Here is a 12,215-nt window from a genome sequence, read left to right on the forward strand (position 1 = left end):
AAGCATCCTCTTAACAAGTTACAAGTAACTGTTCAGACTGGCCACATCATCACTTTTCTGCCATTAAAACTAAACGTGTGCACCCCCACATGCCATACTTCCTGACTAGATTTATATTAGTGCATCCTGCAGACATAATGGGGAACTACCCCTTAAATGTTTCAGCAGTGCCCCAAAGACATGACTGTAGAGCAGTACCAGCAACACAGCGGGCAATGCACTCTGGGGTGTCACAATCTGGCCAATCCCATTCCATAGGCATTGTTAGGATGTCCACAACTAGAGCATGCTGTGCTGGTAATATAGATTCCCGTGAGCTTAACCTTGGTCTCTGGCATGACTGAAACACTGTTAGCAGATGAGGTTACTAACCAAGCTTCAGTCATGATGTTGTTTGTGGACACAAAACCATGTCAATAATGGGTTACAATTCTGTTAAAAGCAGAAGCTGGGAACCTGGAGGTTTTATCCCAGAATACAGTTTACAGGAAACTTTTGGTGTAAGCCAAAGGCAGAGCGATGGACTCCGTGAGGGAGCAACATTCCTTTATCCCATCTCAGGACACAGATTACTGTGAGTCTTCACTGCTTTGTGTTTCAACCTGGTACACCTGATTCTGCTCTTGTGCTGGGGTAAATGAGGAGCAAAAATTAAAGTTATGCTATTTGAAACTGGCATAAATGAGATTAGAATTAGGCCCAATATGCTTCAGCTTACTCTCTCGCATACATTAGGCAGTCCATTCACTCAGTGCTCCATACCTACCTTTAAATTCAAATCCTTCTCTTTTTCTGGACACTGAAATCTGTCCATGAATGTGCTACTCCTCAGACCTCAGCAACACTACCATACTGGAAAGTAGTTAGGTTATCAGGAGGGATGACAGATGGACAGTTTCAAAAATATTTTTAACTTCCTGTGTTTTTGGCTTTCCCAAAAAAATGCAAAACAGTTTAATCGCTTGTGGCTTTGAGGTGTTTTTAAGGATTGACTGTTTCCTACAATAGCCGCCCACCCCCTCACCCTACAAGGCTAGATTCAGGGGTAGCGATTAAGTTATTGGCATAGTCAAGCAAATCCAAGTGTCTTTGTGTATGTCTGACTGTGACTGTCAATTCACAACACTCCCCCCTCCCCCCGGCAAAACACACATTTTTGGTTTATTCCCACTATATCTTGACTGGGTAAGGGTTGGACCAGCACAGACAAGACTGATGCTAGCCAGGTCATGGGACACATTCACAAAACAGGTTAATGGCTACTTTGTAAGAAAGGAACAAGAACAAAAAAAGTATAAACATAGCATACGTTAAGCTGAAATTTGGGGGTTGTTTGCTTTTAAAAATCAGCCATGGGGTTTTAATAGAGTAGAGAGCCTGATATGAACATAAGCAAACTGAGCTGACCTGACCTGTAAAATGCATGCACGCTCATTTGTTTTGCAGATTTGGGCCAGCAGACAGAAAAATATTTAAAGTCTAGCCACAGTCTGTTTTGTATAGCAGTTGACAAGCTAAAAGAAAATACCTAAAAGTGAAGTGAAAAGAAAAATCACATTTCTTCGAAGCTAAAACTTAGACTTCCCATATAGATCTGCAATACTGTTCTTAGTTCCCTTTTGCACCAACTAGAGCAGTGATACTGAGACCTCAGTGGTTGAGGAGCCAAATTAGTGATTACCCAAAAGAGCCACAGTAGTGTGAATTCATTTTTCCATTTACTGTAGATTCATATTTAAACAGTATAACAGGGGAATATTTAGTTTTTATATATTATATATAATATTATTCTTACAACAAAATAACTAAGTATTATTTTATCAATAGCAATTGGCCAACAACATAGTAAAAGCATCCTAACTGGTTCATAACTTAGATTGGTTAACAATTAAATCAGTGTTTTAATATCATGTGGTATTGTTTTAAAAGGATCATCCACTTGAGGGGGTGGGGGAATAAGCTATTAAGAATTCTTCTGTGACAAAAAAAAAAATCAAAATTCAAAGTAAAGAATGGAGGTGAGAAAATCAGGCCACAACAAAGAACTTGAGATCACTTGGGAATCTGTAGGAGCAGAGGGAACAGGCCAAGTGGGGTTCATGGCTAAAATGTTCCAGTGTACCGCCTTTTGGCAAGAAGGGGACCTCTAGGCTGACAGCAATTACAGAATACTCCCCAACAGTCAGAGGGATGAGAAAGGCCATGTTCACACCACAAATTTCCCTCCACCCTAAACATTTTTCAAGGCCAATCCAGGGCTGTGCTTCAGAGAACTTGATTTTAGAAGCACAAGGCAACCTGTGTTGCGAGAGAAATGTTGTTGGAAATTCTGCTCATGCATGAGGTAGCTGAGCTTAACAGGTTGCCGAAAGCAATGAAAACATGCAGTATCACATAAGGGCTGAATCTACACTCCATTTATTGGGAAATCTCCTACTGTTCCATTATTACCATTGAGACTCCTAATGTAGGCAGTAGCATTAATGTAGGCAGGGCATCAGGGATATTACTACTGCATAGTCTAATTCTCCTTAGATTAGGCCTACAGATCAAATGGGTAAAAATGCTTGCGATCATTGGCGCTTTGTTTACACTTGTGTTCCCAGCATTGCCAACACTAGGGGGAAATTTTCCCTGAAAGTCTAGTGCATAGAAGGCCAAGGAGGAACCTGCCCCTTTCCCCGACATCTCCGGGCCTCATGCCGGCCACATAGGAACGGATGAAAGGGATAGGAGCAGCAAAGCCATCATTTAGGAACACAGGCAAAAGCTACAGTTTTGCAAGTGAGAAAACTAAGTGTCATTAATAATGACAATACACATTTATCCCAAGACAAATTCAACAGCCATGCCAACACAGAAATGTAAAGGTGATAGCTATATCCTGAGCAGCACTCGGAAAAGGACATTCCAGAGGATTAGCCTACAGAATGGATCTTGGGAGAGGAGTAATTGGATAAGAGCCTTTCACTTCTAGGTCATGGGTTTGAACGCAGCACAGGTCAGCAGTTGCAGAAAGTCTTTACCATCTGAAGGTTGCTTGATGGCCTCTGTGAAACAATTGTGGTCCATGTCTAGTTCCCAGTGAATCAGTGTCTACATCATAAAAAACCCACCACTGCAATTTGCTCTGATTGATATCCCTGTGTGACAGGTCAGCAATCGGTCACCTGATATACTGACAGGTCAAAAAAACGTTAAAAGGGAATTATACAAATGTATAATCTCAGTATTTTTAAAGACAGATTGAGCTAGATTCAGACTAAAAATTCCAGCCAGGGACAATGGACGTGAAAGCCAGGATCAAGCCGCTCTGACACTTCAGGCTTATTGAGGTGCAGGCAATATCAAAGACATATCTGAAACACTAGGCTTTGAAAAAGAAAGCTCTGAAGTAACTGCAGAGTGAGATGTGGAGGAGAGGGTGGGAATAGTGAGCAGACACAGGGTACAATAGTCATTGCATGGAGGACACAGATTGTTACACTTCAAAGAGGAGACACCTGCTCAAACACTCCATTGCTGAAATGCCACTGTAACCTAGCGCTGCGTACTTGACATGCCACTGGATTCTGTCCAAACCACCATTAGTAAAAAGGCATCACAAACTTTGAATGGCTGGGATCCCAGAGAACAAGAGAAAGGAAGGGCAACATGGGACACCTGAGATGCAAGGCCATGTCCCTAAAATAGAGGCCTGCAAAAGGGGTCAGTGCCAAGCTGAAGAGAAAGGATGTATGTATAGGAAATAGAAGATAATGCTTATTTCCTTGTAACTACCAGTATGGTATCTATCTTATCTCTATGTATCTTAGCCTAGAGCTAGTGGAATCCATGCAAAAAGGAGGAGAATTGCATTCAGGTTTTTTCTGAAGTCAGATTCTATCTTAATCAAGTTTTACTATAACTCAGGTGGTTTTAGATTGCTTGGGAATTTCACACAGATCACTCCAAAGAAGCAATTAAAGGGCATAGACTAAGCAAACCTCTCCCATAAGGAGGTGTTTTCTGACCCATTGTCCCAGTGGAGCATGGGAAATGCCTACTGACCAAGAAGAAGACCTGAGGGCATAATGTGATGGCAGCCCCAGGAGAAGAAAATACATACGAGGGAGTGAATTACTCCCTCACTCTTTGAGGTGGTACATGCAGGTAGGGTTAAGAGACTGGTGGTGGGAGGTGAAAGCCAGCTCTTACACAATTAATTCAGCTTTTCACCAGAATTAAATTCATTCAAAAAAATACCATGTAGCCATACCAACTTGTGCTGTAATCCTACTAAATCTCACAAGTTAAGCAGAGTCAGACCAGGCCAATACGTTAATGGGAGATAAGTAGGGAACACTTAGGAGCTACAGAAAAGGGTCTCAGTAATTCAGCAGGTAATAAATCACACTATTTCCATAACTATATCAATAACATGACAATTGTATCAACAAAATGCTTATGCCTAGCCATCTGCAGACATCCTCTTTGGTGCAGTATGAAATGGAACTATTCTTTAGTGATGACCATACTTAAACTTTTGTTTTACTTCATCACTTGTAAGTTATGCCGTGATCCTTAACTCATGAAAATTACCGTGTACTATACTGTCCACCATTACATATATTCTTTTTCTAAAAGCAACGCTATCATGGCCAAATGCCTAAGGGCTCTCCTAATCCCCTTGCAGACCTGCTACTTTATAGAAGGTGAACTGCATACAGCCTTAAGCCAGTGGAATACATCCAAAACAGTAAACTGCATTCCGATATGAGCTAGACCAGAGGTGGGCAAACTATGGCCCGTGGGCCACATCCGGCCCACAGGACTGTCCTGCCCCTGAGCTCCTGGCCTGGGAGGCTGCCCCCCATCCCCTGCAGCCATGCTGCCGTGCAGCGCAACACACTGAGCAGCAGGGCTGCAGAGCCCAGCCTGACTCAGTGCTCTGTGCTGTGGGGCGAGGCTGCCTATCCTGGTGCAGCCGCGCTGCCAGCCACTGGTGCTCCAGGCAGCATGGGAAGGGGGAAGGGTGTTGAATGGGATGGTGTGGGGCAGTTAGGGGTGAGGGGGGTTAGATAGGGGTCAGGTTATGCCTGGCTGTTTGGGGAGGCAGCGCCTCCCCTAACCGGCCCTTCATACAATTTCAGAAAGCTGATGCGGCCCACCCCTGAGCTAGATGCATCCAAATGTGCACAAAGCAAGCAATGCACAGCTGGTGCTGAGGACATGCATATAGCAGTCATGCTGCATGTACCTTGCATGTTACTAAACTCTGAAAGATCACAATATAGAACAGTGGCAAAAAGTAGGTAAAATAACCATTTCCACTCAAGAGGATTGAGACGTCACTAACAATGGATTGTGACGTCACTGAAGGCAAAAGAGGCTCATCAGAAAACAGATTTCAGTTATTCCAGTAGACTTTGGTAATCAGCATGTTTGGTATTAAAGAACTGACTACAGACCAATAAAATCACAAGTAGTTAAATAAAAATAGTTTTTCAAGTTTGGACAGAGTAGGTGAGCGCTTTAAAAAGGCCAATTCTTCCCTCACCTCCAACATATGCCAACCATGGGCTCATGATGTGGTCTCCATATGACTTACCTGAGACAATGGTGTACCCAATACCCCTGGGCCGTCCTTTGTCCTGGTCAATTGCCGTTATCATACGCACAGTTGTACCCTAGGAAGAAAAGGAAGATGTCAACATTCCAGGCCCTGTAGACTTTCCATTGCATCGTTTTCCTGTTTTATTAGGCTGCAGGATGTGCAAGACTTCTCATATGCACTTGAGGGGATGAGAAGAACTGAGTGAATCAGAACTTCATGACACAGCAAGTATAACAGTTGAAGTACATTGCTAATGTAATTTTTTTTTTAAATTAGTGTTCTAAGTATTTGTGAGAATCAGGAGTTGCCCATGAACAGGACAAGGCACGGTGCAGAAAGGCCCTATAAAAGTTTCCTGCACACAGTTCCACCAAAGCAGCTTATTTCTGTCCTGCAACACCCTTTGCTATTCAAGTCCTGTGCCCCCAACAAAACCGTGCCAACATACCTTGGTCTTGACCTGTAATACCCAAGGCAGAACTAGATCTGTAACACACAAGGTCATCTGAGCAGATTGAGACAAATCATGTGGTAGTTTTGTGAAGTGAGCAAATGTCCACCAGGAACTATGACGACACCAACAAACTCATTTCACTGTCACTTGCCACCTACCTATAGTAGACAAATTTGAAGCTAGGTCACCAAGGTGAATGTTGCAATTAAATGCTTGAGCTGAGAGGGTCACTTAACATTGGGAGCCAAAACAGAGAAATCTCAGCAGAGGGTAAAAGAAGCTGTAGCACATTCAAGGCAAAAAGATTACGACTATAACAGATACACAAACTGGAGTTTTTAGTTTATAATGAAATAGACTTTAAATTTTAGAAAAAATAGCTTCCATTGAGCAATAACTTCCTCAGCTTGGGGCTTCAGGCCTCATATCCCAGAAGAGAATTGTTCTTCCACCCTACATCTCAACAATGGTTGATACACGGATTCTACCTACCCTGAGATTTTCAGTTCGGATTTCTTTTGGTTTTTTACTTCAGTGTTCTTTGAATGAGGCTTTCTTGGCAAACAGAGATACTAATCAGGGCTGGCCAGCTATCTGATTGTAGTTCTTCCAGTCAAAGATTTGTTACATTTTATTCGAAAGCTATAGACAGAACGAGGGTCAGAACAAAGCTCAGAACAGGGGTCAGTCTATGGATGGTTGCCTGCCTCTGTCAGACAGCCACTTACACAAGCTCCTTCAGGAATGTCACATGACAGGCAGTCCCGTGAAAAGCCAAAAGCATAGACAAGCCTAAGAGCCCCAAGTAAACAGTAAATGGACAAAGACTGACCAAGGATTAGTTTTAGGACCAGAAATGTTATTCATGTATGTGAATTCGCTATCTGGCTTCTCTAGCTTTGGCTTCACTTATGAGGCTGCAGTGAGTCCATGCATGGGCACATCGCATATGCACAAAACAGTAATTAATGTAGTGTGAACACATTTATGACTTTAAGCTGCTCCATTTTCATTGGTTTATTGAGAGCGGGAAAAGAGGCATTTATTTCATCCTGAGAGAAAATGTCAGTGGCATTTGCATGTCTAATGAGGAAGCGCAACACTGGCATTGGCTGCATTCCTCTAATGCCACAATTCATCAGCTGAAGGCCGAAGGTTGGAGCCCTTGAGTTTCCATCATTTATTTAACTAACCTTACTGGTTCAGTTTTTCTTTACAACTACAGCTTTTTTTTTTTATGAACTGCGCTGAATATAAAAAAAAAATCTTGCCCCTGTGCATGCATGACAGTGTGTGCATATTTGGGTCCCTGTTGGTATAATGAGGTCCCCAGGTGTGGGGTGTCTAGGTGTATGCATACTTGGTCCTGTGTATGTGCTTACATATATGTGAGTTTCTGTGCATGCCTGCCTAAGCATGTGAAAATATTTAAGCATGCAAAAATGCAACACCTGTCAGTGTCTGTGCGCACAAATCAAAGTACACAAGCCAAACAGAGAGGAACCTCATTGACAGTGCAGGAGATGGAAGTGATCCCATGACATCAAAATAATCTCATTTAGAAATTAAAAACAACCTTGAGCTACCTTGGAGAAACCACTTAGCGCGCGTCTCCCACAGAAATTCAGACTTTCAGTCCCCCCCTTTCAGGGCAGCAGTCTGACTCAATGAAGCACAGAGGGACTCAGTGGAGAACATATGGAACTGGCTGTAATAAAAGTGAAGTTCTTTGGGCCATGTATATTTCTCTCCTCAACCTCCCATGGCATTTCAACAAACTCCACATAAATCTGCAATTTGATAGCATTAAGCATAACTCCCAGGTCACTGACCTTTGAGCAGCACTCAGCTGCTGGGATCCAGCAGCCATTAGAGCACCTTTAAATCACCAGGATTAATTGTGATTTCCAAATCAACAAGTACACCAACCAACAACAACAACAAGAGTATTTAGCAGCTGGGGGGGGGGGGGGGGAAGGGAAACTGAGGCAAGTGGGAGCTAAGAGCTGGGATTTAGAGAGGAGAGGGAAGAAAGTAGAAAAAGGAAGGGAGAGAGAAAGAGAGAGACTTCAATGCACACAATTCAGTGCTCACTTCCCAAATGTGGTACACTTCAGTTTACTATTCCCATGGGAGAAGAGCCTCCAGTTGCTCAATGGCAAACTAAAAGTGCTTCTCCATTCCAAAGACACTGGATTCGGCATTGGCCTATCTGACAGTTCACTCATCGCCTGTCAAAAGAGACGGAGCAGCTCAGGATGATAAGTACGGCATAGCTTGTGACACATTTCAAAGGGAAAGCAACTACCGGGGAAGGGGGGCTAGTGATGGTACAGGAATAGTAATGGCTGTTTATGTTGGTGCAGGTTTATCCTATGAAAAGCCATCTTCTGTGGGTGCCAAGTGGGATGATTGTGGCCAGAGGCAGAAGCTAAGAGTACTGATGCTGCTATCAGGGTTTAGGGATTTTTTAAGAAAACCCACCTGCAAGAGACAGGGGGTAACCCACAAGATAGATGGTATTTCACCATCTGGTCATGAGGATTAAAGGACTGGCAGCTCTGGAAACTAGGGCTTTGGCTGGCTCTGGAGAGTTGGACATAAGTTTTCATGGAGTTGTTTTTGCAACTGCAGGTCAATCCTCTCTACATCTCCCCACTCTCGTTTACAAGCCCTTCCTTGTGCCCTGCTGAAAATGATTCACACTTTATCCATGGCAGTGAAACACACAGTATAGTGGATATGATTGCCTCACCTCCACTGCTCAGACATCCATTGCCTGAAAGCACAGAACAGACAGCAATTGCTACCCGCTACACTTCCCTTTATGGCCTACCAGGCTGTGACTATCATTCGTGCAGTCCTGTTTATAGGATGCTCCAACATTAATGTGATTAGTGGAATGAAACTCCCAGTAGTTTGTAGGTCTCCCACTAACAGCCTGATCCAAAACCCGAAGTTATGAAAGTCTTTCCACTGAATTCAAAGTATCAGGTCCTAAATGTCCATCTTCAATTAATTGCTTCGTGTGAAATGAAATATGACAATATAGTCATGACCTACCCTCATAGCTGAGAGCCTGGATAACAACCTCAAATGCAGAGCACTTATCCACTATCTCAGATCAAATTGTGATCTGCAGAAAAGCACTTACAGAGCCAATCAGCAGAGGGTTGGAAGAGAGCTGGATCTATGTGGACCTAAGAAAGGCCTCTTTGCACCCTATATTTTCTTTAGGCATCCTCATGTACCAGGCTTATTACATATTGTGATGTCCTGAAAAAGCCAAGAAATCCATCCTCCCAAAATGTGCCCTAATCTGTCCCATGTTTAGTGGGCAAGTTTCAGGAATGACAAACATCTGAAATCACGATAGCTAATTTCTGATGCTCCAATAGAAACTTGGCACCAACTTGAAGCAGCTTCTGTTTACGCCAGTCTATGTTCTGCTGTGTCTCAGAGTGCACGTAGTGGGAGTAGAAATGCAAATTGATGCACTTTCTCCACTTACTGCAAAGATCAAATGGGAAATCAAAAAATACTTTTGGGGCCCCCATGCAGAAACATCCTCAGTATGTTAAATACAAAGGCAATCCAGGGTAGCTGTACAGAGTGAAAGTGAAAGTCCTGACAGCTCCATCCTTGTTAAGTGCTCCCTCATATGAAGAAACTAAGTAATTGGTAAGCTTCCTCCTCACTTACTCTGTCTCTCAACTCCTCTTGGATTGGCAGCTGGTTTCTTCCCTGGCTTTTCTTACAAGACACCCTAACTTGGTCTGTTGGATCACCACAAGATGAAAGTCTATTGTCCAGGAAACTCCAATAGCAGGCAGGCAGGCACCTCCATCTCTAAATCAGAGGTAACTCTGCCACTGTCACCTGGGAGAAGTCCTTGTTGTTATATACTAGTGAGGTTCCTAAGGTGAATCATGAAGTTCATGTCTACAGGTGGTAATCATCCATGTATCTGTCAGGTAAACTGGTGGCTGCAGCTACTCCTGAAAGCTCCCAATATTCTTACAGGGATTAACAACTCATCTGACTGTCAAGGAGGGGTGAGGCCATAACGTAAGGCCTCAACATAGAGGGAAGCAGAGTGCTGGAATACAGAATAACCCACTCCCACATGGATGGGAGGAGAAGATTTAAAAAGCAATAATCTGAAACAGCCCCTTGCTTAAAAACCAGGAAAAAAAAGGAGATTTTACATTAGCCAAATAAAGTTTGAGGGTTTGGGGGAGGGTAAATAAATCCTTTTTTAATAAAACCTTGAGCTTTTAATCAAGTGTTCCCACTGATGGGCTGGAGGTATTCTAAGAAGGAATTAACTGAGTGCTATTGATACTCTGGAGCCAAGGTGTTACTGCTTCTGCATTAGTTCTTCGACTTACTGATTTGGGGGTGGGAGGGAGTTTGGAGGCGACAAAAGAAAGAATTAAAAGTATTTTAATTCTATTTTAAGGGAGGGGATAAATGCCACGCTCCAATAAGGAACACATTATTCACTCACTTTGGAAAACCCAGTCAGGGACTGAAAATTACTGGGCCTCAGCATCTCTCACTGTTGCACAGTTTCCTGTCTGGGATGCCAGCATGGAATGCATTCAGGTGTGCCTCTGCTTACCTTTTGCTGGGTGGATCGTTCCCATGTCCCCTCAGGAAAAGAAGCTGATGGTTTCTTGATTTAAAGTTTTTGGACAAAAGTGAGTTATGGTCTGAACACAAAACTAGGAGCCTGGAAGTCCTGGGTTATCAGACAGTGAGTCAGTCCTCTTTATGACTGGGGGTAAATGCCTCTATGCCACCATTTACCTGTCTGTAAAATGGCCACAATACTTACCAACTGATACAGGCTGTGAGGATTAACATCTACAAAGCATTTGTAAGAACAAAAGAACTCTATACCACAAGTGCTGAGCATTACTGTAACTGCAAGTATTCTGTTTTGGTTTGTCCAGGAACCAGGGGAAATTTGTACTGTCCCCTTTGAGAATACACACTGCATCAAGAAAGATTATGCAATGCTTAACGAGAAGACAAATGCTCTCCCCCTCTTTGCCCGCTAATGAATTCTAAGTGGAGGTGGAGGCAGGGGGAAGACGGGATTTCTTTCTTCCCTGAGTCTGAATAAGTATTTGTAAAATGATTTTGAATTCTGGTACAGCATCCTGAGCTCAGAAAAATAAGAACCACAGCAGAACTCTTCTCCTCTCTTCCTTCTTCTGTCACAGGATTAAGGACTTGAAAGGTGAACCTTAACCCCATGTCAAGGTAGGAGGAACCAGGGGGAGCACTTCAGAAAGCTGCCGTGGCAGAATCTGAGGGAGGGGAGGGAAAAACCACCACAAAAAACCCCCACAACCCTATTTCTCCTTATTTCCAGTCAATTCTAGTCAAAGGGCTGATAGGGATCTGTTTTCAGTAATTTGCTGCAGTTTATCCACTCTTTTCACCTTCTGTCGGCTCTTCACCAACAGGCTGGCTGACATGCTGTTACTTGAATGAGGAAATTAAAATTTGTTGTGTTACCTAATAAAATCTTATTTGGTATTACTGCATACACTTTAGATTAGTTACTCTTGCCTGATACGTAGATACAGAAACAGTGTCATGCTGTGCACCACAGATAAAAAGAAAGCAAGAGAGACAGACAGAGGCAGAGAGGCTGAGGAAACTGTCAGGAACCTTGTCCAAACCTCATATGCACCCGTATGTCTACAACGGCAGAAACAGCTTGTGTATATATTAGCCCAATGTGCCTGAAGAGGGATGGCTATATCAGGTCAGCTTGCATGGTACAGAGACCACAGTGTCCAGGTCAAATTGAAGCCTATTTTGTGGCAGAAATGAAATAAGCCCAGATGTCTCATCAAAATCCCTAGTGAACTTCTTTTTTCACATAACAAAACCACCACACAGTTTGACGGTATTCAGTTATGGATGTGCTGAACAAAAACAAAGGGTGTTATAGGTCAGGACAGAGGTGTGTTTGGGAGGCTGTCACAGTCCATGTACACACCGTAATAGGTTGAGAACCACCTCTCTAGAACCTATTTACCACTGTGGGCTACATCCAGTACCACCGGTATTACACTGAGGATGTCACGTAGGCCACAGCTGTGTGCTGATTGGGCCGCAGGTTGAGAACCATTGTTCGACACTATA

General features: G+C 43.2%; 1 protein-coding gene across 1 annotated transcript in view; it reads right to left on the reverse strand.

Annotated features, from left to right (window-relative positions):
* CDH23 (cadherin related 23) overlaps positions 1-12,215 on the reverse strand; it is a 510,961-nt gene that overhangs the window by 284,386 nt on the left and 214,360 nt on the right. The window contains exon 9 of the mRNA XM_084634348.1: positions 5,591-5,669. Coding sequence (XP_084490474.1) covers positions 5,591-5,669 — 79 coding nt within the window. The remainder of the gene's footprint in view (positions 1-5,590; positions 5,670-12,215) is intronic.

Source organism: Lepidochelys olivacea (assembly GCF_965140295.1).
Source record: "Lepidochelys olivacea isolate rLepOli2 genome assembly, chromosome: 7".
Classification (NCBI taxonomy): domain Eukaryota; kingdom Metazoa; phylum Chordata; order Testudines; family Cheloniidae; genus Lepidochelys; species Lepidochelys olivacea.